Raw genomic sequence first — 27,456 nt, 5'->3', positions numbered from 1 at the left:
CTCTTCCCCAGCTTAGAGACCCTCAGTAGTTATTAATTAAAGTATCGGTTTAAAAGTATCAGTTTAAAACTAATCTTACTAATCGATATCTGGATACTTTAGCCTGGCATTCAGGCTCCTCCACAGCCTGGTTCCAACATCCCAGTGCATCCTCACCTCCTTCTACTCACACACCAATGACCGTGTGTGTCTCCTTGGCTCCATGATGAGCTCACTCGAGAGCAGGGACTGTGGGTTCCTCTGTTCTGTGCCTCCACGTGGCGCCACCTTGGAGTCGGACAGGCCTAGTCTCCGCTCACTTGGGGCGTGACCTACGGGAAAGGACTGCGTCTCTTTGAGCCTTGGCTCTCCCTCTGTGCACTGGCAATAAGTGTGCACGGTTCCCAGGGTGACTGCGTGGATGAAGTGAGAGCAGGCTGGGAAGCCAGCAGCGTGGCGGCTGAGCCAGGGTCGCTGCTTGCTCTCCTTCCCTACCAGCCCAGCTCACAAGTCTCTTCTAGGGGTCAGGGAGTGGGGAGCCCGCCTCTAGGGTCCTTGTAGGCCAGTGTGTGAGTGTGCGACATATCAGCTGCCTGTCACAGCAAGCAGAGCAGCAGTGGGCGGGCACAGCAACTGCTCAAAAGGTATCTGTTGAATGACTGAATGACCATGGCCAAAAGGCCACAGCAAATGTGAGTGGAATGCCCACATGGGCCAATCCTCACTGTCCACTGAGTCTGCAGCCAGGGGACCACAGATGTGCCATGCATGGCATCGGATGCCCCAGCCCCTGCCAAACCATTCACCCATCCCTGTAACCTTGCTGGGGCCCACCACACGCACAGAGGCCAAAGTTGGTCACAGGGATGGGGGTCTGTGAGAAGGTGAAGCAGAAGGGACCCCACAGTGGAGAGGACCGGGTCAGATCCTGCCTCAGTGCACCAGCATGGTGCTGTGCATGTGGAGGCCCGCACACACACACACACACACACACACACACACGCACGCAGGTGGGAGGGGAGCGTCCCAGCCAGATCCCCTGACCTTGTGTAAGTTGTACACAGACATGGTGCGAGCCTGGCCGCTGGGATCCCTGTGGGACTCCCGCATGGGAGGCCTGTTCATTCAGCTAGTCAGTCATTGCACATGTGGAGTGGAGACTACGCGAGCTGTGCCCACAGGGAGCGCCTCGTGACCCGGGAGAGCGGCAGAGGCCCTGCGGGCCCAGTGTCTATGCCCGAGCTGCCTCTTGGCAGCATGGAGAGCAAGACGCAAGCAGGGCTGTGAGCTCTAGGGACAGGCCAAGCCTGAGGCAGCCTTGGTGGGAGAGAATTTCACAGAGCCAGGATGGCAGGATTCAGACAGGTGACAGAGTAGTGACACTCCAGCCGGGGGAACAGCTTGAGCAAAGGCCTAGAGGCAGGAGAGGGAAATGCACGCCCTGGACCACAAAACCAGTTCTCCCCGCTGGGCTTCAAAAGAACGTGGGCTCTGCAGCTGGGCGTGTTTGGTTCAAATCCTGAGTGCACCCCTTGTCTGAGGGGGCCTCCCCACCTCCCAGAGAGGTGCTGGCACCTGCCATCTTGTGGCAGTTGTAGGATTGCAGTGGGTCAGACATGAAAGCTCCCAGCACACTGCCTGCCAGAGAGGAGGTGCCCCATACACCTGCAGTGCGATGTGAGCGTCACCAGCAGGAAAAGGGCAGAGGCGAGCCTGGAGAGCTGGGCTGGGGCCACCTGGTGGGCAGGAGGCTGAGAAGGTGTCTGTCCTGAGGGCCATGGACAGCACTGGGCAGGGAGAAGCACAGCTGTCCCTAGAGATGGTCATCTGGCACTTCTTTTCTCCCCTCAAGTATTTTATCTACTTACTGGGGGAGGAGCAGCCCCCTCATCCCACGTGATGGCCTTGGTTTGTGCAGCTTGTCTGTGATGGCCACGCGTGCCCTGGGAGACTGAACTGCACATATTTGCTGTGTGCCCAGGATGGGCTCAGGGCTGTGAGAAGGAGGAGCTCTGTGCTGATGGGTGTGGGGAGTGCACAGGCAGAGGGGATGGGGTCAGGATGAGCTTCCAAGTCAGCAGACACTCTCACCGTGAGAGGCAGCTTCTCTGGACCAACATCTCTGTGCCGAGGGACAACACCTCGCAGGGCACCTGGGCCAAGGGCTGAACGCGAAAGGGTGTGAAGTACTGGCCCCGGCCTGGTGTGAGGCAGGGCGCTGGATAAATCTTGTTGCTGTTGCTGCTCCTGCTGATCCACAGGATGGGGTGGCCAGCAGTGAGGGTTGGTCCTCCTCTCGGCTTCCACGGGGGCACAAAGGAGATGGGTCACCCAGGGCCTCAGCAGAGAAGGAGGACTTTAGCTGGACTGTGCAGGACTCAGAGAAGGGGAGGACATGCCAGGCTCAAGGAGTGACTCAGGCCACAGCCCACAGGTGGAGATGAGCCAGGCGAGTCCATGGGGATGGAACACGGAGGCTGGTGAATCAGAACATCCAGGTCACCAAGGTCAGCCTCCTGATAGCTTGGATTTAATATTTCATGCTACACATTTAACACACACGTAAAGCTCTTCCAGTGTGTCGGGCACCGTTCTAAGCTCTGCACAAATGTCAAGTGATTTCATCCTTGTAATGGTCCTAGGAGGTGGTGACTGTATCATCCTCACTTTACGAGTGAGGAAACAGGCCCAGAGTAGATGAGAAGCGTGGCAAGGCCACAGAGCAAGCTCGGCCTGGCTTTCCCTCCAACAGGAGGTCCACGGGTGGCCATGGGATCCCACCCAGCCTGTCAGCCTGTAATTGGGGGAGGGGACACTGGTGATTCAGAGTAGCACTTTTGTCTTTGAGCTGCAAACTATTGCATGGCACAGTGTGTGGAGGGCTCGGTAAAACCCTCACCCCCTCCCCAGGGTATGGCCCCTATCCTGTGACAGGTGAGGAAACCGAGGCTCAGAGGGCACTTCCCCCGAGTGTGAGGGGCAGATGGGAGGGGTGTCTGACCCCACTCCCCCGCCTCCCAGCCCAGCCTGTCCAGCTGTGGTTGATATGAGCAATAGTCACTTGGGGAGGGACCCGGGGCCCTGAGTGCTGGGCACCTTGGCCTTCCAAGCCCATGTCTGCCTGACCCACCGTGTCCTTCCTTTCCACAGGGAACTTCCAATGGATTGGGGTCCATAGATGACATCGAAACAGGTAGTCTCCCTCATGCAAGGGGATGGGGTGGAGATGGGGCCCCAGGGAGAGCTCAGACCCTCCTTCACAAAACCCCTGGGAAGTCAGACAGGTCAAGCCACTCCCAGCCCCTGCCCTGTAGATAGGGGCTCCTGAGGGCTCCCTGCCCTGAGGACTCACTGAAGCGTGAAAGAAAATGGTGGATTCTGGAAAACAGACTCCCCTGCAGGAAGGAGAGCACATCTTTCCAGCCGGGGAGGGCGGGGGCTGCCTCACAACCGGGTAGTGCTGGTGCTCCACTCAAGCCCTTAGAGAGGGCATTGCTCACCCCAGAGGAAGGATATTCAGGCCCTGAGCTAGGCCCATCAGGGAGATACTGTAGGACTGAAGGACCTTCTCCCACACTGTGGTGGCTTCCTTCGCTGCAACTGAGCCTCCGCCACTGGGGTTGGGCCAGCGGGGCAGGCAGTCTTCCTGGCAGGAGCTTAGGAAAGGTGGGAAGGTGTTGGATGAGGACCCCAGGACCCTGGGACACCCCCACTCCCACCAAGCGGGACCCCCTTGCGGCTACTGAGCCCACCCCCCATCCACAGAATGCTACGTGGACCTGCGAGGCTCCCCAGCCCCCCTCCCCTCTACCCCCACGATGCCCCTGTTCCCTCATGTTCTGGACCTGCTGGCCCCCCTGGACAGCAGCAGCAGGGCCCTCCCCGGCACCGAGAGCCTAGACGACTTCTCCGATGGGGACGTCCTTGGTCCGGAGTTGGACACCCTCCTGGATTCACTAGTGAGCCATGCTGCTGCCTCTTTCTGCTCCCCTGAACCCCTCTCCCACCTGGGACCCCATTACATTCATCCTCATGGCCCAGGGGGGTAGAGGGAAGGCCCTGTCTCCATGTCACAGTTGGGGAAACTAAGGCCTTGGGAGGAAAAGGGACCCGCTCTGGATAGACACGTGGAGCTGCAGAATGTGCAACTAGAAAGGGCTGTAAAGATCTCTGGCTCCACTCCGTGGGACAGGTCCTGGCTGAGGCCCAGAGGGGTCAGTTTGCCTGGGGCCCACAGTGCCCAATTCTGCCTAGGCCTGGGCACTCGAGTTCTCTAACCCATCCCTCCACTCCCCACCTCGCAGTCTCTGGTCCAGGGTGGCCTGCCTGGCAGCGGTGTGCCCAGCGAGTTGCCCCAGCTGATACCCGTGTTCCCTGGCGGGACCCCTCTGCTACCACCTGTGGTGGGTGGCTCCATCCCTGTCTCCAGCCCACTGCCCCCTGCCTCCTTTGGTCTCGTCATGGACCCCTCCAAGAAGCTGGCTGCCTCTGTGCTGGATGCCCTCGACCCCCCAGGCTCTGCACTGGACTCCCTGGACCTGCTGCCATACTCGGAGACCCGGCTGGACGCCCTCGACAGCTTCGGGTCTTCGTCTCGTGGCTCCCTGGACAAGCCCAACTCCTTCATGGGTGAGGCCCAGGCGGCACATTCCCTCCACTCCCCCATAGCAGTTTGTAAAGTGCCATCACATCTTCGGTCTCTGGAGAGCAGAGTTGGAATTATAGCTGTTTTGCCAAAGTCCAGGCCCTTTCACCCCTTCGTCTGAGTTGCTGTGTCTCCTGCAGCGCTTGTGAGGGGCTTGGTGTCTTGTTCAAGATCAAACAGCAGGGCTGGGCTAGTCCAGGACTCCAGACTTGCAGGCTGGTGCTCTCTGCCTGGCCTCTCTGGGCCCTGGGGTTGCCAGGCTGGTGGGGTCCCAGAGGGATGATCCTGAGGCTGGGGGAAGGGATGCAAGGCCATGGGCTCCTTCACTGCCACTCTGAGCTGGGGGCCAGGGACCCAGAGAGGAAACACCCATCTGGGCCCTTGCAAGACTGGCTTTATGACAGTCAGACCTAGCCCAGGGTACTCACGACTGAGGGGGATTCACAGGGCTACAGGAACACAGATGACTTCACTCAGCCTTGGGCCCCAGGGAGACTTCCTGGAGGAGGTGATGGCTAAGCAGGGACTTGAAGGAGAAGGTCATCTGTGGGCAGAGGCAGCAGTGCCACCCAGGCCTGCCTGGTAGAGGGGCTGGCAGATGAGCAGAGCAGTTGGCCAGAGAGGAGGGCCGGTTGGGGGCCTAGAAGACCTGAGGCTGGTCTCAGAGATCCTGTGAACCAGGCTGGGGAGCTTGGGCTTCCTCCCAGGGGCAGTAGGGGCTGTGGAAGGTGGAGGCACAGGGTGGACCTGCTCAGGCTGGGACACTTCTCTATCCCTGGGCAGTGGCTGTCGGGGAGAGTCGGGGATCAGCAGGAACAGGAGAGGATGTGTGGCCTGGGCAGCTTCTCTGAGTTGGAAATACGTAAGAAACAGTCCTAGGAGGGCCCCTCATGCCCTTCAGAGCAGGGCAGGTGACCCCACGTCTTATCCTTACAGAGGAAACCAACTCACAGGACCATCGTCCCTCAAGTGGTACTCAGAAGCCAGCCTCCTCGGTGAGTGACCAGGCACCTCATGCCCTCCTGGGCTCCAGAGGAAATGGTTTAGGGCTCCAGAGTCGGGGGTGAGCCCTCTGCATGATATAAGGTGCTGCATCCCCCAAGGAAGCCAGGGAGGGGCCCCCTCAGAGCAGACGGGCCAGAGATGGTCTCTTCTTACCCCTTCCAAACTGAGCCATCTGTTGAGGCTCAGAAGGGTTAAGTAACTTCTCCAGGGTTAGCAACATCCCTGGTCTTAGGACTCAGCCAGGTTCTGAGTTGAGAAGACCACTTGACTGGGAGTTAGGCAGCCTGTACTCTGGCCTCAGCCTAGACACTAGCTGTGTGGCTCCAGGGAATTCACTAAACCTCTCTGAGATTTGCCTCCTTCCCCGTCTGCTGATGCCTTGGGGGCTTGGAGCATATGCATAAGCCCGTCGGGGCCACTCCTGTTTCACTGCTTTCCGGTTGGGCTTTCAGTCAAGGAAAGGTTCTGGGCCAAGATCACTCTCACCCACGCACCGCCACTAAGTTCTGATGTTCTGGATTCTTGGATCATGTTACAAGGAGCTCCTCCACTCGGAGGGTAGAGGAAGAGGGAGGGTCCTGGGCTACAGTTCTGCTCTTGGGTGGGATGAGGGGAGGATCATAAAGCTCCCCCCACCTCTGGTGCCCAGGCTGGCCCAGGTGGCTCCAGCCATTGTCCAGTGCCCAAGATGGCCAACCTCCTCCTGTCACAGCCAGAGCCCTCCATGCCCAACACCGCCTTGCTGATCAAGAACCCTTTGGCTGCCACCCACGAGTTCAAGCAGGCCTGCCAGCTGTGCTACCCCAAAACAGGTAACATCGCACCTTCCTACTCCACCCCTCTGCCCAGAGAGGCCGGGAATCTCAGGAGCTTAGAATCCCAGAAAGACAGCATCCTAGTGTTCCAGTCAGAGATAAGCGCAGAAAACAGAAGCCCCTCTGGGTATCTTGAGCAGACAGGGATATAATATGGGAGATGGGGGTTTTCAAAACTGCTGGAAAGGCTGGAGCAGTGGGAGCCAGGAGCCTCCGCTGGGCCTGTGGGCTACTCCTCTGCATGGCAAGGACCAGAAGCCGGGTGGTGCTGCTCTCACGCAGAGGTTGGGGCTGCTGGAGCTGCTGGCCAGTGTCATGGCCACCCCACAGCCCAGAGGCTGGTACCTGGCCGTGGAATGCAGAGTCCAGCTGGCTGCTGCCCAAACACGTCTACCAGAGGAAATGCAGCCTGCACCTCTCTCCACACACCACCGCCGGGTCCACCTCTCACCTGAGTGCATCTCACTGGTAAATTCAAATCTTGCCCAGAAGCCAGGTGGCAAAGGAGTCTGGGAAATGTAGTTCCTAGGCACAGCCCCCAGAATCCAAGGGAGACTATAGAAACAGTTCAGAATAGATGCCCAATGTTGGTAGATAATTTTCAGCACACCTAGAGTCTCAGAATTTGAGACTCTAAGACTCATAGCATCTCATTTGCCAGAATCCCACAGTCCTGAAGTTTTAGAATGGTATTCTCTTGAAATCCAAGGGTTAAAAGTCTTAGCATCGAGAATTCTCCATATCAGGGGTATTGAAGTTAACAAGAGGTCATCTAGTTGCTGTCACCCACCCACTGCTGGACCTCCCCCATCAATCCCTCTGCCACATACATGTCACCTCTGACTGACAGTGATCCCGCCAAAGGTCCCTTGGACCTAGAGACGGGGAACAGAATGCTGTCGTCTTGGATGGCTATGCCCATGAGCAAGTTCTTCCTTGCATGGACCTCAGACTGCCTCTCTGATCTGCGTGCCCACTGCCCACTGCCTTGGGGTGCACACTTGGTGCAGCACAGCCAGGTTACATGGGGTCCCCACAAGGGCCATTTCCTCTTGGTCTCTTTGAGGAGATCCCTCCACCCCATTGTCAGGGGAGAGGAGGCCCTTGGTGAGAAGATTTGAGAGGAGCAGGGGAGAGAGAAAGGGATGGGGAGGGATAGGGAAGATGAATCTGGGCAGTGCATCTGGAGCGGGAAGAGGGGCAGGCTCTGTCGGGGCCGTCTCTCTGCGAGGCACTGCCGTCATAGTTCGTTGTAGGGCAACGCGGACATAGACTTATTAGAGAATTGTGGTGGGGAGGTGATGGAGCTGAGAATGCGCCCAACCCGGCCCCCTGTCTCCAGGGAGCCTACGGCAGAGCTGGCAGGAGGCCCAGGCGAGGGAGTGGCCAGTTCTCACTGCTGGGCCCGTAAGCCATCCCCCTTCAGTTCTGCTTCTGGCATCACAGTCCCCATCCACCCTGTACCCACAGGCCCCAGGGCGGGTGACTACACCTACCGTGAGGGCCTTGAGCACAAGTGCAAGCGGGACATCCTGCTCGGCCGGCTCCGCAGCTCCGAGGACCAGACCTGGAAGCGGATCCGGCCCCGGCCCACCAAGACCAGCTTCGTGGGCTCTTACTACCTGTGCAAAGGTGGGTGGGTAGCACAGCCCGGGCCCAGCTCCTCTCATACCCAGCCACTGCTCTGCTCCCCATCACAGGTAGACAGATGTAGACAGAGCAGGTGTGGGTCATTGAGGATGAATCCCACACAAGAATGAGCATCTCCCACCCTGACCAGCTCTGTAGACAGGTGGGAATGTAAGCGATGTTATATATGGCAGCCTGTGCTCTCCAGTGTGAAGGTCAGACAGTTCATGGAGAGCCTGCAGGTCCTAAAGAACTGTTGGAAGGATGTGGAGAGAATCCACGTGAACCGTTTAGGGCTGGCTCATAGTAAGGGTTCGATAATACTAGCTTTTAAAAATTATGATGTTGTCCTTGTCCTCACTCCTTTCAGTTTGGTCGATACTTAACGGACATTCATCATGTACCTTATTTGCTTCCTTCTACTCGCCAACCAAGCGTCTTGGTGCAGGCTGCACGGCAATCCATGACCAGTTGCGATATTGTGGAGTGCTTTATGGTGTTACCCTTTTGTACCCACCATCACGTATTCTTATGACAACTCTGGGTGAGGGAGCCGAGGCTTTGGGAGCAGCCGTCCCCAGTTTCCACCTTTGTCCCCCGACCCAGCCTGTGGCAGTAGCCCACCCAGGCTTTCCGGACCAGCTCCTTGTCCTCCCAGCAGGATCTTACAGACATGTCGCTGCTGGGCCTGAAGGCCTCCGTCGGCCGTGCCCCAGCCAGTGTGGATGAAATCCAAGTTCTGCAAGACCTGCAACTCCCCCGTCTGCCCTAACCATTCCCTAAATACACTGAACCCTGACTCCTTTGCACACGCTCTGCACCTTGAACTTGGTCGTCCCCTGCTCTTCCTTCAGGCAGCGCCTGGATCTCGGGAGCCCTTCCCTGCAGGGCGTCCCCCCTGGATGCAAAGCTGGTGACAGTGCAGAACACAGTCCCTGGTGGTCACCTAGGCATCTGGCCCCCTCGTCCTTGTGTGCCGGCAGCTTGGCAGAGAGATGGGGCTGGGCAGACTTAGAGTGTGAGGGAGGGAGAGAAAGGAAGGAAAACAGTTCCCACCCCCAAGAAATGGTAGGTCTTTGGGTTATGAGCCTGCTGCCCTCCCAACTCCCGGGCCCCCAGGAGTTTTATTTATTATTTTACTTAATGCCCACAGCAACCCAGTGTGCTGTGTGAGAGACAGACAGCTGAGACTCAGGAATAGCAGGGGATCCCAGCCCAAGTCTGCTGACTCTCAGGCCCTGGCCCTTAACCAGTGGGATTTTCCTGGTGAATAGTAATAATAAAATCCCTCTTGTTTGTTTAGAGACTTGTATACTTCTACAAAGCCCTTTCCACACCTCTCATTTCACCTGACCCACACAGGGCAGCCCTGTGGGGTGGTGGAGCCAGGATGACTGCCCTGCTTTGCAGATGATGATGTGGATCCCCCCCCCACACACCCAGATGTAGAGCAAAGAAGGGGCCTGGCCTGGGAGGGCTTTCCCCGAACTCTGCTGCTCTGCCTCTCCTAAGTCCTCAAGGTCGGCAGGCAACTACCCTACCTGTGGGAAATGAGCCTGGGCCCCACCAGGTGGCTGCTGGCCCCTCCAGCCGCAGCGGTGGGTGTGGGACACTATGGGCTGCCGTCCCGCCTGGCGGAACGTGTGTCCTGTTGCCTCTTTGCAGACATGATTAACAAGCAGGACTGTAAGTACGGGGATAACTGCACCTTCGCCTACCATCAGGAGGAGATCGACGTGTGGACCGAGGAGCGGAAGGGCACCCTCAACCGCGACCTGCTCTTCGACCCACTGGGGGGCGTCAAGCGTGGCAGCCTCACCATCGCCAAGCTCCTTAAGGAGCACCAGGGCATCTTCACTTTCCTCTGTGAGGTACCTGCCCACCCACCCCACCCACCTGCCACTTCCATAGGTGATGGCACAAACGAGGCCAGCAGAGGGGGCTCCATGGTGCCCTGCATGGTGGAATGTCAGTTCTGGAACCTGCGGGCTTTGGAGGTGTGACCTTAGAATCAGTAGTCCTTGGACTGTCAGAAAGTTAGGCCAGTAGGATCCTGTCATGAGAGAGCCCAGATCCTGTCCAGCACCCCCATTTTGCAGAGGCAGAAACTGAGGCCAGAAGGAGAGTAACCACACCTGTTCTTTCCTTATGGCCATCACAGGCCAGGCTTGGTGCCAGGCTCTTTAAGCACTCATCTCGATTCTGCCCACACCTCCTCATCCTGCTGTGCTGCCTTTACTGCCCACCGCACCTTCCTGCCTGCTTCCCTGCCTGTGTCCAGGCTGTGCCCTGTCCCTGGAGGCCTTTCAGACCCTCTGAGGCTCAGCTCTGATCCCAGCAGTTCCACCAAGCTGTTGTTAATTCCCTCCCCACAGCTGTCACAGAAGCCCCTGCCAGGCCCCTGCCTCCCCAGCCAGTCATTGGGGAATGTGGGCAGAGACAACATCGGGTCCATCTCCATGGACTGAGAGCTCTGGGTCCAGGTTGCTGGCAGGGTTTGGTGCAGCTCAACCCAACCCTGATCCATTGCACAGCCAGCCCTTCCCTCGGACTCTTAGAGCAAGTAGACTACCCACTCCCTTCAGGGAGCAGTCAGCCTGCAAGTCAGGGCTCACAGCCGCTTGGCTGCATGACTTTACAAAGCACCAGCAGTTCCATTATGTCCTTTTGAGCTTCACAGTGAATCTGTGGGACAGAGCAGGTGTGGTTATCCTCGGTTTCCAGCTGAGGAGGCTGAGGCTCAGAGACATGGAGTAACCCCTGCCCCAGGCCTGTGGAGTGATGGGATCAGAGAGAGCCAAGGCCCAGGTTATCTGTCAGTTAGAGCCAGAGAGGCGGGGGCTGCAGACTCTGGAATTCAGAATCTTCCTCACTCCCCCAACTAAGGGCCAGGCTTGCAGGGACCCAGTCTGTCCCTCCCTGGGTGGCCATGCCAGATCCCAGCCCACCCCCTCCCCGGGCAGATCTGCTTTGACAGTAAACCCCGGATCATCAGCAAAGGCACCAAGGATTCGCCGTCTGTCTGCTCCAACCTGGCTGCCAAGCACAGCTTCTACAACAACAAGTGAGTGGGACCTGCAGCCCAGGTCGGGGCTGGAGGCTGTGGAGAGACCCCCTGGAGCAGCTCAGATGCCTGGGGAGCAGCTAAGGCCAGAGGGGAGACCTGGGGTGTTAAGGCAAGGGGCAGAACTTGGGACTCAGATCCAGCATCTACCGGGAAAGGACAGGACCACATTTACTGAGCATCTCTGTATTCCAAGCATTCTCTTGGAATTATGATAGTCTCCGTAGTCCCCTAAGGGTGGAGTTACTATCTCGAGTACTGATGAGAAAGCTGAGGCTTGGAAGTAGCTTACTCAGCCAGCAAGTGGGGAGCCACATCCCTGACTCCCATCTGGTGCCCTCCACTGTAGTGACATTGGTGTCAGACGGTGGCGGGGGTGGGTCTGGCTGGGTCAGGCCTGGACCTCCCTTTCCCTCGGACTCCCCTTGGCTCTGTTCCAGCATGGATGATGTAGCCCAGGCCCTGGAGTCAGACAGACGTAGGTCCGAATCTTGGTCTGGTCAACAGCCTGTTTAATGTCCTTTGGCCACTATGACCCTTAGTTTCCTCATCTGTAAAGTTGATGATGATCCCAATCTCCTAGGGTTGCTGTGAGGGTAATTAAAATTCCTGGCCCTTGGGGCCAACCCTGTGACCGGCCCGTGGCCGAACGGGAAAGTTCGCACGCTCTGCTTCGGTGGCCCAGGATTTCGCCGGTTCGAATCCTGGGCATGGACATGGCACCACTCGTCCAGACATGCTGAGGTGGCGTCCCACATGCCACAACTAGAAGGACCCACAACTAAAAAAATACACAACTATGTACTGGGGGGCTTTGGGAGAAAAAGGAAAAGTAAAATCTAAAAAAATTCCTGGCCCAGAGGAAGTACTCACTTAGTATTTCTCTGGGTGCAGGACCAGCTTTGGAGCATCAAGCTGGGGAACTTGAGGGAAATGTCCCTTCTCCCAACCTCATGGCCAGTGGGATCTGGTGTCATCCTCCTGCTGGCAGCTTCATCTTTGAGCTGGCCCCAGATTGAGGCCAGGGGAGGGCGCACAGCTGGGACTCAAACCCAGGACTGCCAGAGTGCAGGACCCCCGCCTCTGACCTACTGCACCATCACGTTCTAAAAATGGTCAACAGGGCAGGAGGCACCTGGGAGAGGCCCCTCCCCTCAGGCTTGCTGGGCACTGGGGGAGAGTGGCCCGACCAGGCATGGTAGGGGAGGGTTGGGGGCTGCAGACTGCATGGTGCCCCCTGCCCGCCAGGTGCCTGGTGCACATCGTCCGCTCCACCTCCCTCAAGTACTCCAAGATCCGCCAGTTCCAGGAGCACTTCCAGTTCGACGTGTGCCGCCACGAGGTGCGCTATGGCTGCCTGCGCGAAGACAGCTGCCACTTCGCGCACAGCTTCATCGAGCTCAAAGTCTGGCTGCTGCAGCAATACTCAGGTGGGCGGCTGGACAGGGGCAGGTGAAGGGGTGGCATGGAACTGGCTGAGGATGGATGGGCCAGGCCGATGGCAGGTGGCAGGGGGAGACTTCAGGAGTTCAGAGGAGGGCAGTCACTGGGGGAAGGGGTTTCTTGGAGGAACCGGTGCTCCTTAGACTCCTCAACATCCAGACGATGCAAAGACTCTGCTCTCAGGGGGATTCCAGGCTCGGAAGGCCCTGGGTTTATCCTTGTTCAGGTACTGCCAGGGGAGCACTCATGGATGAGGCAGAGGGAGGCGGAGCCGGGCTCCCACTCCACTGGCCACCGGGTGGGCATCAGCAGGTCACACCCCTCGCTGAGCCTCCGCTTGCTCGCCTGTAAAATGGCGATCGTAATCTCTGCCTCAGAGTTGAGAAGATTGAAAGCTGTTCATTCGCTCGCTTATTCATTCATCTGCCAGGGATTCACTGAGCACCTGCTCTGTGTCAGGGGACTGAGCAAGACCTGTTCAAGGTCCTCACTCTCAGAGAACATCTGACATCTGTGAATGAGGGCAAGGCAGGCACTGTAAGAAAAGGTAATAAATCCTGTATTCCATCTGTTCTTGGATGCACATTTTCCTCCACTGCATGTCATAATTGTATTAGCAGCATTTCTTTTGTGTGTGTGGAACACAAAATAATGGTGCATCTCACAATCCATCTCTTCTTGGGGCCGGCCCGGTGGCGCACTGGTTAAGTGCGCACATTCCACTTTGGGCAGCCCGGGGTTTGCCGGTTCGGATCCTGGGTGCAGACATGGCACTGCTTGGCGAGCCATGCTGTAGTAGGCGTCCCACATATAAAGTAGAGGAAAATGGGCACGGATGTTAGCTCAGGGCCAGTCTTCTTCAGCAAAAAGAGGAGGATTGGCAGCAGATGTTAGCTCAGGGCTAGTCTTCCTCAAAAAAAAAAAATCAGAAAAAAAACCCCAATCTATCTCTTCTTGACTTGATGAAATAGAGTGGTGTAATTTCAGATGTGCCTCAGTGCTGGGAGGAAAGTAAAGCAGAGCAGTAGGATGGAGAGGCACTCGGGGCAGGGGCATTTGGGGTAAGACCATCAGAGAAGGCCTTTCTAAGGAGGTGACATTTGAGCAGGGGAGGGCAGGGAGCGCATTCCAGGCAGAGGGAACAGCAAGGCTAGAAGCCTTGAGGCAGGAGCACGCTTGTTACAGAAAGTCTATCCACGAGGGCTTAATGCCTTGGAGAGGGAGTCAGAGATGAGGCCTGAGAGGTGGGCAGGGACCAGAGTGTGTGAAAGTCTCTAGGTCATAAATAGAACTGGCTGGGATTGTTCTAAATACAATGTGCAGGGTTTGGAGAGTTTTATGTGGGTGGAGTCTTATGATCTGATCAATGTTTTTAAAAAGTAGCTCTGGCTGCTGGGTGGAGAATGGGGGGTGAGGGCAGGCGGGTGCAGGGAGACCAGGTTGGCAGCAGTGAAAGTGGAAGGACAGATGAGGTTCTGGGTGGATTTTGATGGTGGAGCTGTGGGAGGAGTTGTTGGTGGAGGAGCTGTTGATGGACCAGATATGAAGGATGAGACAAAGGACAGTGTGAAGGTCAACTCCAAGGTTTTCGACCAGAGTCACTGGAAGAATGGGGTTGCCATGTTCTGAGAATGGGGAGCTGAAGGAGGAGCAGGTCTGAGGTCGCACCAGGGCTCAGTGGGGCCCATGGGGAGTCTGAACTGCCTGTTGGACTTGAAGTGGAGATGGGCAGGCAGCCAGACGTGGGAGTCTGCAGTTCACAGGCGAGGTCTAGGCTGGACACATCTTTGGGAATCAGCAAGAACGTGGATGTCAAGTGGAGTTGCCTGGTGCAGAGTAAGCCCAGATGACAAGTGGGCACCGTGGAGCGGTATCCATAGGACAAGGTCTAAAACGAAATCAGTTCTGGGAAAGGGCCTAGAACGCGGGAGGGGGTTTGGGAGGGGAGAGTAAGCTTCAGGGAAGAGGCTCCGAGCTACACCTCAGAAGGTGGGCTCAGTGTTAGCTGTCAGATTAGGAGGGTCTGGGCCACCAGACTCGGGTGTTTGCCCTTTGCTGACTGGCGGTGAAGAGCCATGACCCCTCGCTGAACTGGGGAGTCTGGCTGGGCCAGGCATGGAGCCCTAAGATGTGATGGGCCAGCGGCTGCCAAGCAGGGATCAGGCTTGAAGCCCCACTAAGGGAGGCAGGGGTCAAGGAAGAGACAGGGCTGCTGGCTTGGGGGCAGGGATCACCGTGCTGTAGAGCCAATGCGATTCTCCCGCATTTTCCTACCCGTGGCCTCATTTTCTCCTCTCAGTACTGCGAGGGCTTGGAGCAGGCCTCCGTCCCCAATTGCAGATAAACAACAGGCCCAGCAAGGATGAGTGGTTTCCCTGCGCCCCACAGCTTTCTCTGGCAGGACCTGACTAGAGAATGGGGCTCTTCTGCCTGGGCCTGGGGGTGGCACCGGCCCCTCACAGATCCCCTGCCTTTCTCGCTGAGCCCCTTCAGGGATGCCTCTGTCTGCTCCCACCCCCACCAGGCATGACCCATGAAGACATCGTCCAGGAATCCAAGAAATACTGGCAGCAGATGGAGGCCCATGCAGGGAAGGCCAGCAGCAGCTTGGTAAGGCCCCAGGTTGGCGCTGGGGGTGGGATCCAGCCTCATGGAAGGCCATCCCCCATCCCTTTACTCAGATGTAATTTCAGACTTATCAGCAAATGGTAAGAAGAGTCCAGAGAATTCGTGTATACGTTTTTCTGGCTTCCTCAGATGTTAACATTTTACCACATTCCATAGTCACTTTGTCCTCTGTGTGTGTGTGTGTACATATACTCATAGGTTTACATATAGAAATGTACACACTTTTCTGAACCATTTGAGAGTAAGTTGCAGATGTGATGCCCCATTACCACTAAACGTTTACTTCAGTGTGTATTTCCTAAAAATAAGGATACTCTCTTACATAATAACCACAGTGTAATTATCAACATGCCAAAATTAACATTGGTGTAATTATTCAGATTATGGTATACTACTCCAATTCTGTGAATCGTCCCCAAATCCCAGGTGACACATTGCATTCATTTATTGTGTCTCTTTAGTCTCCTTTAATCTAGAGCGGTTGCTCAGTCCGTCTTTGTCTTTCACGACGTTGCCATTTTTGGAGAGCTGATTGTTTTGTAAAAGGCCCATCCCTTTGGGATGGTCTGATGGTTCCTCAAACCACAGAGCTGATAGCTTCTCAGTTCACTCTTCGGGACACACATCATCTCCATTTGTCCCTTTACTGGTTACAACTTGATTAAAGGTAACTCCATTATAAAGGTTCCTCTCCTGTGAAGTTATATTTGTTCCCTTTGTAATCAATAAATATCTTCTGGGGAGATACTCTGAGACCATGTAAATAGCCTAGTATTCCCCAAACTTTTCACCCACTGGTTGTATCATCTCCCATCCCTCTTGATCCTCACCCTGGTCCTGAAGAAGTGAGCTGTTGCTTGTGGCATTTGCAGATGGGGAAACTGAGGCTCAGAGCATGCTACAGACTTGCCCAGGAGTACACTTAGGGGAGTAAATCCCAGCTTCTCTGACATCTTGTCTAGAGCTCACTCTGCCCCCTCCCCACCCCATACCACTCCTGTCACCCTTGAGGATTCCCCATCCACCATGGGGATCATAATCCTACCTGCTGTCTCCCAGGGAAGGTGCGAGGCTCACAGGAGCTGCCCCCTGCCATCCCTGCTCCTCATACCCTCCTCAGGAGGTTGGGACCATTGTAACCTCAGATGACAGTGGGGACAGACGGGGTAGTCTCAGGGCCCAGGAGGCAGTGAGTGGGAAGTGAGGCCTCCATGCCCTCCACATGAGGGACGACCCCTTCACCATGCCAGTCCTGCCCACTGATCAACTTGGGAGAAAGCTGGGCCCCTGCCCCTCCTGAGGCCAACCTGGCTTTGGCCGTGAGCCAGGAGCGGGGCAGGCTGGCTGGTGGGGCAGGCCTGGGCCAGGCTGTCTATAGGGCTGCCTGGCCCCCTTGGGTCTTCCCTCTGTCTCCTTAGCCCCCTCGTTCCTGGTCATCCCCCTCCTGTGCAGTCCTCTTTTCCCCTCCCCCTCCTCCCTTTGTGTGTTATTTTTGCTCCTGCCGGAGCCCAGCTAGGAAGCAGTGAAGGGCTCAGGCTGGACCTACAGCATCGTCTTCTAAAGAGAATACTGAGTCCTTGCCACCTCCTATCCCTCTGGCCCTCCATCATCCTGCCCAAGGCTGCTGCCGGGGTCCCCAGGAACGGCGGCAGGCCTAGCTGCCTGAGGGTGCCCTGACGGGCTTCAACTCCCTCTTGCTGCCAGGGGCCCGCTCTGCCCACCCAAAATGCCACTCCTCACACAGGAACAGGGCCTCCGTGCCGGGCCTGGCCACAGCCCATGAATGAGGTGTCTTGCTTGCTCTGCTATCAGAGGGCAGGGCCAGTGGCACTGTGAGGCCAAGGACGGGATGCCAGGGAAGAAGCTGCTCAGGCCCCGTGCCCATGGCACACCTGTGCCATCCCACAAAGAAACACGAGCACCTGCCTCAGCCCAGGTCCCCGTCCTCAGGCCACTTCCCCGTGGGTGGGTTAGCAACCTGTCTGAGCTTCTGCTTCTGCTCAAATGGGAGTGATCACATCTGCCCCCTAGGCCTGTGGCAAGGAGACGGTGAAACTGTACGGCTGTGAAAAAGGAAGCTCGGGGACCTGGTGCGGCTAAGCCCTTCCGGGCCCCACTTACCTCCCCTTGCAGTGGGTCCTCTCATGCTCCTGTGGGGATCCAGTGGAGCACCTAGAAAGCAGGAGCCATGTGGACACGCCTCCTGCCCGCTCTAGCACAGGCTGTGTCCCAGTTACAAAGGCGTGATTTCACCTTGTTTTGGGGATGATATGTGTGTTGTCCTGGGGCCGAGCCAGGCTGCCAGTCTCCCAGCACCAGGCCAGGGTCAGTCAACAAGCAGCAAGGACAGATCCCCTTCCTACTCCAGGGCAGGCCCTGGGCTGGGCAGTGCTAGGGACACGGGTGTTCCCAGGGCAGGGGACAGGGACCCGCCAGTCTGGAGGAGAGAAGGGGGACCCCCATCTGAGGCTCTGGGGAGGACAGGGAGGCTCCAGCTAATGGGAGAGACAGCAGGTTAGCCAGCATGGCTGGGTGAGGGGTCAAAAGTGGCAGGAGACAAGGCTGGGTGGGTACTTGTCCCACCTCTTGCCCCCACCCTGTCCCAGGAGTGCAGAAGAACAGGCCCTCCTGCCTGCAAAGGAATGGTTGGGGCAGAGGGTGGGGAATGAACATGCTAGGGCCTTAGAGTCCAGGGCTGCCTAGAGGCCGCCTGAGGCAACCTCCTGTATGCCCAGCCCCTGGAAGTGGCTGCCCACCCTCTGGGCCCTGCTCTCGACCAGGTCGAGCCCTCATCACTAGGTGAGTTGGTCAAGATGAGGTAGTTCAGGTTCTGTGCGAGCTCATAGGATGGGCAGCTGCCACTTAGGAGAGCTCCAGGGAAGGCTTCCTGGAGGAGGTAGTGTTTGAGCTAAATTTTGAAGGTTTCTAGAACAAGCCTGATGAAGAACGGAAGAAGGGCATTCCAGCCAGAGGGAACAGCATGTGCAAAGGCAGAGAGGTGAGGGGGTCACATGCTGTGCCTAGGGAAGTGCCAGCAGCTCCACAGAGCAGGCCTGTGGAGACTACTCAGATAAAGCAGAGAATCCTTGATCAGGAGTCAGGAACCCCATCCCAGGCCTGGCTCCCACACTCAGAAGCCATGGGGCCTGGAGTTGAGGGATCGCTTCCTGCCGGAAAGTGGTAATGGACCAGCACATTCCAGGGCTCTGGGTGGCCCTACTGCTCCCAGAGGCCACCTGCACAACAGACCCCGGGTGTCGGCCCCAGTGCCTGCGGCTTTACTGGCTCCCGTCCCTCACAGGGCGCCCCGCGGACGCACGGGCCCAGCACCTTTGACCTGCAGATGAAGTTCGTGTGCGGCCAGTGCTGGAGGAATGGACAGGTGGTGGAGCCTGACAAAGACCTCAAGTACTGCAGCGCCAAGGCACGGCACTGGTGAGCCAGGGGCTGGGCGGGTGCCGGGGGGGGCGGGGCCCCAGCGAGCGCCACGGGTAAGGATGCCAGGGCTCACGGTGGAGGTCACACAGCCCAAGGCTCTGGCCTGAACCCTCTCCAACCAGCTCCCTGCTCTGTCCTGCAGCTGGACCAAGGAGCGGCGGGTCCTTCTGGTGATGTCCAAGGCCAAGAGGAAATGGGTGTCAGTGAGACCACTCCCATCCATTCGCAACTTCCCACAGCAATACGATGTGAGCACCGGGGTGGGTGGCAGGGTGGCAGTGGCACCTCGGGTGTGGGGGCCATGGGGACCCAGGAAGGCTTGCCCGCCGACTGGGACAGGGACGCAATCCAGCGGACTCAGCAGGCCCTCCCACGCCCACCCACAGCTCTGCATCCATGCGCAGAATGGCCGCAAGTGCCAGTATGTGGGGAACTGCTCCTTTGCACACAGCCCGGAGGAGAGGGACATGTGGACCTTCATGAAGGAGAACAAGAGTGAGTGGGCAGTCTGGGTGGGGCGGGACCCTCGTTACCAGGCACCCCGACTCAGTGGCAGGCCCAAGCACCCCTGCCATAACCCCCTTGCCACCCAGGCCCTTTCTGTGCCCAGGCTGTGCCCTCTGGGCCATCTGTGGTTGACTGGGCAGCCCAGCAGGGGTCATGGGGCAGAATGGATGAAGAAGCCCCTCTCACAAGGCACTCTGTCCCCTATTTCCCACCAGTCCTGGACATGCAGCAGACCTATGACATGTGGCTGAAGAAACACAACCCAGGGAAGCCGGGGGAAGGGACCCCCATCAGCTCTCGGGAAGGGGAGAAGCAGATCCAGATGCCCACGGACTATGCCGATATCATGGTAATCCCACAGGCTGGGAGCCAGGTCTGAGCCTGACCTGGAGGGGCCTTGTCAGGGGCTTAGCCTCCCTGGGGGACATGGTCCGGGAAGAGGTGTGGGGAGTGGGCACCCATGGTGGCTGTACCCCCAGATGGGCTACCACTGCTGGCTTTGCGGCAAGAACAGCAACAGCAAGAAGCAGTGGCAGCAGCACATCCAGTCCGAGAAGCACAAGGAGAAGGTCTTCACATCTGACAGCGACGCCAGCGGCTGGGCCTACCGCTTCCCCATGGGCGAGTTCCGGCTCTGTGACAGGTGCAGGGCTGTGGGGTGGGTCTGGCGGGACCTGGCGGGCTGTGGGGTGGACGTGTGGAGTGGGCCTGAGGAGATGGAGGCCGTGGCTAGCACTGGCTCCTCTTGGCCTGGAGATGGCGTGCAGGGTGTGGTGTGTCCAGGAACAGCTGCTCCCAGATGTGAGGAGCATCAGGACGGGGTGGGATTGGAGGGGTGGACTCAGACCTGCCCAGACCCATACTTTGCAGCTCTGGGTCAATCCTGGAGAAGGCTGGGACATACCAGCTTTCACCAGGACAGAAGCTGCCCGGGGATGGGCTTGTCTCGGGGGAGGTTAAGCAGCCGGCCCAAGGTCCGGCAGCCATGGTGGACAAGGCACAGGATCGGGCAGTGAGCTTCCTGTCGCCCACAGGCTCCAGAAGGGCAAGGCCTGCCCAGACGGGGACAAGTGCCGCTGCGCTCACGGGCAGGAGGAGCTCAACGAGTGGCTGGACCGGCGCGAGGTGCTGAAGCAGAAGCTGGCCAAGGCCCGCAAGGACATGCTTCTGTGCCCACGAGACGACGACTTTGGCAAATACAACTTCTTGCTGCAAGAAGATGGGAACACCGCTGGTGCCGCCCCAGAGGCTCCTGCTGCTGCCACTGTCAGCGGGGAGTAGAGCCAGGTCTTGGCTGTGGGTGAAGTCCTAGGGTCAGGGGTGGGGATGGGGACCAAGGGCCTGGTGGAAGGGCCAGGGCAGGCCAGGGCTGGGGGTGGGGGGCCGCCCTCATCAGGCAGCCCCCGGCCCCCTGGGGCCCTGTCCATCTTCTCTGTCCCCACCGCCCCCGTCTGCATACCCAGGTGCACGAGCTGTGGTCCTGGAGTCCTCATCCCACTGAAACCCTGGGCAGACCCTCCCCCGCAACCTCCACTTTCCTGGTTGGGGAGGGAGGGGCCTAGCTGACCCCTCCAGCTTCAGCCTACAGCTTTAACTTCTGTCTGCTCCTAAAGGGGGCCCAAAGCTCAGGGCTGGGGAGCCTGGGGTCCCCACTTGAATCTGCAGCAAGAGGGCCTTCTCCCTGCCCCACCGTCACCCCACCCCCGCCTCCCTGGGGGCAGATCAGGACACAACAGAGGGTAGGAGGCCCCACTTAGCTTTAAAATGCAGCCCCAGGATGAAGCCGGGGACGCTGTACTGGTCACTTCCCCTCTGGGCCTCAGTTTTCCCTCTGGTTGGAAGAGTGGGAGGGACTGGGCTAGATGATCTCTGGAGCTGACTGAGGAGTCTGGCTGTCTCTAGTGAGGCCACAGCCCAGCCATTTTCCCTCATGGGCCATTGAATGTAGACTGTAGATCTTCAGAGCCTTTGGTGATGACCCAGCCCAAACCCCCATTTTGCAGATAGGAACACTGAGGCCTAGAAGGGAGGAGTGATCGGCCCAGGGTCTCCAGCCCATGGCATGAGGTCAAGCTGAGGTGCAAACTGTGGTCAGAAGACTCACGGCCAGTTATTGGCAGGAGCCTCCAGGCCCTGGGCAGGGATGTCACAGTCTCTGAGTCCATGTGCAGCTGGAGTCCGGGCAGCGCCGCCTAGGGGCTGGGGGAGGGAGGCTCAGGGGTTGATCTTTCAGCAGCCCGTGAAGGGACAGTCCCCTTCTGAGGATGGTCGTAGGGAGTATAGCAACAAAGGTGACTTCCCCATGCCCACTGGGGGCGAGGTGGTAACGGGCAGGGCACCCATGGGCTCAGGTTCTGCTTGAGGTGCTGAGGGGAGTGGTTAGGGGATGTGGAGAGAAGGGAGACTTGACCCCCGGGCACCGTGGGCCACTCCAGGATCAGACACAGCCCTTCTTTGCTGGGGACCCAGCATGGTCCTCTCCCCCTTCTCCCCTAGACCTGGACATACAGTTATGACTGTCTTTCCCAGCCCCTCCCTGATCCCCAGCCCGGCCAGCTGCCTGGGACCCCAGCTGACAGCCAGCCCCAGCCGCCACCCACCAAGCCCTCTCCCATCCTCTCATCTGACGTGTCTGCGTGCACTCCCTCCTCTCCCTCCCACCCGCTCTGGGCAGACCCAGCCTCCCCTGGTTCTCTAGACATTCCAGAATGCCCTACACCATTGGCACAATGGTGGGGACCCCCCGGAAGGAACCGGGGACCACGGCTGGAGTCGGGGGAGGGGGTGAGACGGAGAGAATGGAACACCCCTATTTCTCCTCCAGCAAGGATTGATAGTGTGCGATGATATGATGACGGGCACCCCAGGCCGCAGGGGACCCTGTTCCTCTTGCCGCCACTGCCCAGCCTTTCCCGATAATCGTGGCATGCATCCTTTCCTCTCTCTGCCCCCTTCCCCCAGCAGACCAGCACTGCAGTTTGGGTGCTGGTAGTCTGGCTGGAGGGGAGGAGAGACCACACCCAAGGTGGGGGCCGTGGCCGTGAATGTCGATGACACTTGTCTCCCTGATCCGTGGTGTTGCAGTCTGTTGTCACCAGCCTTGTTTTTAGTGTGTATATATGTCGCCCCCGTGATACATATATACACAGGTATTAAATATATCGCTCTATATAATATTATATATGTGTGTGGTATCCGAGGAATCTCTTCTAATGAGGGCTACAGATAAAGAATTTGGCCGGAAAATGCAGCCATCCTGGTGTAATTAGGAGGGACTTTCAGGGTCATCAGGCCATTTGCAAGGATTCAGGGACTGGAGCCATGGTTGGAGGTGATCTGGGCAGCAGGGCAGAGTGCCCCCCCTCCCCCACCTGGGCCCAGCTCTGCCTGATGGCTTCCAGACCACCCCAGCCTAGCGAGGAGAGAGCAGAAGTGCTCAGGGAAAGAAAATGATCGGTGTCTCCCACCCAAAGGAACAGGATTAGAGTCCAGATAGTTCTTCAACCTGTAATCCGTCCGGGGCCCTCGGGATCTGGGGCTCTCTGGCCTGGCCAGGCTGGATCCCTCACAGGGCTGGGAAGAGAGCGAGAGGAAGGGTGTCGGGTGGGGGGCAATGGGAGTACACTTTGATGACGGGGGTGATTATTTCCGTAGTGACCCTGCCCGGGAGGCTCAGAGTATTGAATGGGGCCCACTGCCAGCAGGCAGGGATCAAACGTCATGATGAACATAGTGATGGGTGGCAGGCGCCCCATGAGTGTCCCTTTGAGGGGGTAAAGAGGGATGCTGCATTTCTCAGCTGGGCAGTAATCAACTTAATGGTCCTTTTAAAATGTCTGTGTATTAAAAATTTAAGAATACCACACTTTAATATTAAATATTCATAAGGTCTAGTATCTTGATAATAATGTAGATGTTTTAATAACAATTTTTGTCCTTCTTAAAATAAAATGAAAGAAACTTGCCTCTTTTAGCCTTTGTTCTAGAAAATAAACGTGTGCACTTTGACCTCTGTCCCCCAGGTGTCGCTCCTGTTACTCCCTGCCTGGCACTTGTGTCTGGGGGCCTGGGCTGCTCTGTATTTGTGGGGCAGAGCTGGCTGCCGCTGGGCATGCCTCAAGGCAGACATTCCAAGGGGTGAGGGGCAGAAGGTCTGTGTCCCTGTGTAAACAGGCAAACCCAGCTGACCCGGCTCAGGCAGCAGCTCGAGCTCGGCTGGCAGGGACAAGCTGTGCTCTGCACAAGTGGCCCCAGGAGCCACCCTTTGCTGGCTCTTCTGCAGCCTGCCTGCTTGTGGCCTTCTGAGTGGGGCTGCCCAGTGGTACCCACACCTCCCAGCTTTTACCATGTGCGCCATTCCGGGTTCCAGAGGGCCGGCTCTTTGCCCTTTCTGGGTGTGGCTTTTCCAGAAAGGTGAAGGGCTGTGCCATGCTTTGGAATATGATCCCAACTGCAGCCCCGGCTGCTCTGGGTCCAGGGAAGGAGGGCCAAGTTACTTAGGCCCAGCTTCCTCGTCTTTAAAAGGAAAGCGTGTATTAGATAGGGAATTCTGTCAGGGACACCTGTATCTGCTAGGGTGGGAGGCACTTTTTCAAATCTCTTGGATTGTGCATGGTTGCACGTGATGGAGGGGGGTCCTGATGGGAGGGGCTGCACATGAGCAGGCCCTCACCAGACAGCTTTCAAGTGCAGGATGGAGAGGCCCCAGGAACAGAGGTCCAAGGCCTGAGAATTCTCTGAGGAAAGGGAATCATTTGGGTCAGGTATGCAGTAGGGTCTCTGATGCTTGAAAAATGACCAAATGAGTAAGAGAAGCAGCCAACCTGATTGAGCACTTCTCTGCACGTTTGGTGTCCACATCTTAGAGTCTAGAGAGGTTTAGCGAAGTTTCCAAGGACCCTCAAAAAGGAGGCAGAAAAAAGATCGAGAACCACTGGGCACTAGGTTGTTGGCAAAGCTCCCTCCAGTGCTGACGTTCTGGGGTTCTTAGTATCCCTGGGTGCACCGTGGAAGAGCAAAGTGGCATGGCAGGGGACAGCTCTTGAAAGAAAAATGCAGACCCATCCTCAGGCTAGAGGGATCATGAGCCTGCATCAGCTCCTCCCTTGAACTCAGAAAATCAGAGAGAGTTAGATAAACAGGACTTCAATGAACCTTATGGACTAAATTCTTATATTCTCGTAAGTTCCTCTAAGTTCTCTTCTGGTCCTCATTTGGCTCAGTTGGTAAGCATTAACTGAGCACCCACCTGGTCTCAGATCCTGGGGATACCAGATTACTGAAGAAACGTGGCTTCCCTTGAATCCATAGTCCACAGGGAGATGGCCCTACCTGGAAGAGTGTAGGATGATGGGACAAGTGCAGTGGTGGGAGACACTCCAGGTGCCAGGGAAGGGACCTCATCCAGGCTGGGGAGCCAGGAGGGCTTCCTGGAGGAGGTGAAACTGGAATTGAGGCTTAAAAAGATTGTCGTATCATTGTAATCATTGTGCACTTAGCGTTCTGCATCTTTTTCTCTCAATTGTATTCCGCATGTGGGTCCCCATGCCCTGCTTGTAACCTAGATATTTACCATCAGTCGCTGACATTGTATCCATCAAGGGGCCCCAGCTGACTTCAGCAGCCTCCAGTTATTGCACGCAGGCCCGTTTCTAGTCTTCGGCCCTCTGAGTGGGGGCCACAGTGAGCACCACCACCACAGTGCCCCAGCGGGCTTCTCCTCCCTGCCTCTGGGGAAGCTGTTCCAAGGAGAGGCCACCTGGACGGGTGGGGTGACTGTCAGGGGACCTGCAGGCGAGGGTGGGGATGGGGGCAGCTCTGCACCTCTCTAGAGAAAGCCCTTGAGAGCTCTGCCAGAAACTGCATCCACAGGTACCCCTACCAGGGGAGCTACCGACTGTGGGCATCAGACCTCCGAGTCAGGAAACCCAAGAAGAGCAGACAATCCCAACACACCTGCCACCCAGCCCCCTCCCAGTGTCTCCAGACTTGTATGTGGCCTCCCTTCTCCCTCGCAGCTACCTGCCCAGCAACCTGCTGATGTTGCCCCTTTGTGACCATAGGTGATGCTGCCAGCTGGATACCCTGGTGCAGAGTGGGAGTGCCATGTGGGCTGACTCAGTGGCATGAAAATTCCCTAAGGGTAGGGACTTGCCGGGCCAGGTTTGTTATTTAACTTTGAATTCCTCCCAAGGTCTAGGCTGGTGCCAGGTGCGCAGTAAGTACTCATTCACAGTCTTAGAGGCTTAGTACATTTGTACCTTGTAAGGGGTCTGCAGAGCGCTCACAGGAACGAATCTCTGAGAATGAAATGTCGTGCAGCAGGTGAGTATTTTTGAGACATGTAGGGTACTTCCTGTTGCCTCTGAAATCATGTTCTGTAGGTAACTACCCACTCCACCTTTGTGGTAAGCCAGTCTTGCACACAAGAGGGTTCCTGGGCCGAGGAATGGTTAACACACCAGTCCAGCCTCAGTCAGCCTCAGGGTGCAAACTACAGGTCCACTCGAGGCTGCCTGCTCACCAGGCCTGCCGCACTCCCACCCCCGGGTCCAGAGGCAAAGGGCACTGGAAGGATAAATAAGAAACTAAATGTGTTATGAGGAAGGGGAAAGGGGAGGGAGGACAGGGATAGAAATGACACTTCTTTTTTTTTTTTTGAGGAAGATTAGCCCTGAGCTAACAGCTGCTGCCAATCCTCCTCTTTTTGCTGAGGAAGACTGGCCCTGAGCTAACATCTATGCCCATCTTTCTCTACTTTATATGTGGGACGCCTACCACAGCATGGCTTGCCAAGCAGTGCCATGTCCGCACCCAGGATCCGACCCGACAAAACCCGGGCTGCCGAAGTGGAACGTGTGCACTTAACCGCTGTGCCACCGGGCCGGCCCCAGAAATGACATTTCTAAAGTACGCCTTATCAAAAGTTCGAAGCTTGGGGTGTATATGGTTTTTTTAATTCAAAATTGAAATTAATTTTTAATTAGGAAAAGAACATGGTTTGGGGAGGTTATTAGGGAGGAAGAGTGGGTAATTAGAGGACAAGCGGAGAGCTGTTGGGAAGGGGAGGGGCCAGAAGGAGTTTCTGGAGTATTTTTGATTCTGTGAAAATGGGGTTTTAGAAAGCAGCAAAGGAATCAGCTCCGTGCGGGGAACCAAATGTTTATTGCATCCAACCTGGATGGATCATCAGAGACAGAACTAGAGCTGAAAGGAACCTCAGAGGTCACAACATTCAGTCGTTTTGGAACTGAGACCCAGAAGAGCTGTGCAGCTTGCTCAAGATCCCACATCAGTGCTTGTCAGAATCCAGAGCCTGACACCCGTGTTCTGGTTGGTCCTTGGTGGGGGGTGACATACAGAACCTTGGCTTCAACCACACCTTCAAGTGGCCTAGGGAGCACAGAGGCCAGTGTCCTGGTGAGAGGGCCAGGCAGGGGACTACCACAAAGAGCCAATTGCCAAAGTTCCCCAGGACAGGCTGGGAAGCAGGACGTCCTCCAGGACAAGCTTGCACCACATTTACAGAGCTCCCCCTTTCAGGGGTGCCTGCTCTTCCTGCCCTCCCAGCATTTGTCTGCTGGGCACCCGTCTCCTCCCCTCCCCAGAAGACCAAAGGAAGGCCAGGCTGCAGCTTTTGTCACTCCCCTTAGGAGAGCAGAACAAGGACTGCAGATGGTATAAAGCCCCAATTAATGCACACCACATGCACACCCGCGTGCCTTGCAGGGCACATGTGCATAGCTTGTAGACATCAGCAGCAAAACATGTCAACAACTCCTTGAGGCTCACAAGCTCGCAGATGAGTGCGTGATGTCCCTCATGTGCCTGGATGTGCCAACAGAATATCCTTCATACTGAGCTGCCTGGGGGGCTGGGATCTCCGGTCCCAGCCTGAGCTGGTTTCCGTGGCAGGCCCTGCTCTCTGCTGGGCCTGGCCTCCTGGGTTCCCCCACCGAGTGTGCCTGAGTGTGTGGTGCATGCTCGCTGTAGGCATGGAGCCATCTCACTGTTCTCACCTGGCAGGCCCTGGTTATGGCTCCCAGCCCGGGGGAGAACTTCCCTTTGCAAAGTTAGATAACAGGCTGGGCTCTCTGTCAGGATTGGTGCGGTGGCTCCACGTGCTGCAGCTGGCACAGGGCCAGGCCCGCCCTTCCAGGCAGCGGGAAGGGAAGGCCTGGCTGCAGCCTGAGCTGGCAGGTGGCCGAGCTGGGGGTGGACGGGCGGGCCGGGGCCTGTGCTGCCCATTGGCTGCCTCGGGCTCCCGCCCCGCCCGCCTCCAGAGCCTGCAGTTCCCTAGCCAG

At 57.2% G+C, this 27,456-nt stretch overlaps 1 protein-coding gene across 3 annotated transcripts in view; it reads left to right on the top strand.

The window, feature by feature from the left end:
* ZC3H7B (zinc finger CCCH-type containing 7B) overlaps positions 1–23,117 on the top strand; it is a 53,970-nt gene extending 30,853 nt beyond the window's left edge. For 2 of the 3 annotated variants that reach the window (XM_046646104.1, XM_046646105.1), the window contains exons 8-23: positions 3,130–3,172; positions 3,745–3,938; positions 4,284–4,608; positions 5,561–5,619; positions 6,279–6,441; positions 7,915–8,076; positions 9,739–9,944; positions 11,037–11,137; positions 12,386–12,567; positions 15,105–15,190; positions 18,510–18,643; positions 18,789–18,894; positions 19,033–19,141; positions 19,369–19,502; positions 19,633–19,796; positions 20,188–23,117. In XM_046646104.1, coding sequence (XP_046502060.1) covers positions 3,130–3,172; positions 3,745–3,938; positions 4,284–4,608; positions 5,561–5,619; positions 6,279–6,441; positions 7,915–8,076; positions 9,739–9,944; positions 11,037–11,137; positions 12,386–12,567; positions 15,105–15,190; positions 18,510–18,643; positions 18,789–18,894; positions 19,033–19,141; positions 19,369–19,502; positions 19,633–19,796; positions 20,188–20,434 — 2,415 coding nt within the window. In that variant the 3' untranslated portion in view covers positions 20,435–23,117. The remainder of the gene's footprint in view (positions 1–3,129; positions 3,173–3,744; positions 3,939–4,283; positions 4,609–5,560; positions 5,620–6,278; positions 6,442–7,914; positions 8,077–9,738; positions 9,945–11,036; positions 11,138–12,385; positions 12,568–15,104; positions 15,191–18,509; positions 18,644–18,788; positions 18,895–19,032; positions 19,142–19,368; positions 19,503–19,632; positions 19,797–20,187) is intronic. The other variant, XM_046646106.1, reaches the window with a different exon arrangement.
* The last annotated feature ends 4,339 nt before the right edge of the window (positions 23,118–27,456 follow it).

Source organism: Equus quagga, chromosome 19, assembly GCF_021613505.1.
Source record: "Equus quagga isolate Etosha38 chromosome 19, UCLA_HA_Equagga_1.0, whole genome shotgun sequence".
Classification (NCBI taxonomy): Eukaryota; Metazoa; Chordata; class Mammalia; order Perissodactyla; family Equidae; genus Equus; species Equus quagga.
The sequence above is the reverse complement of the archived record's forward strand: the minus strand, read 5'-3'. Positions and strand labels throughout refer to the sequence as shown.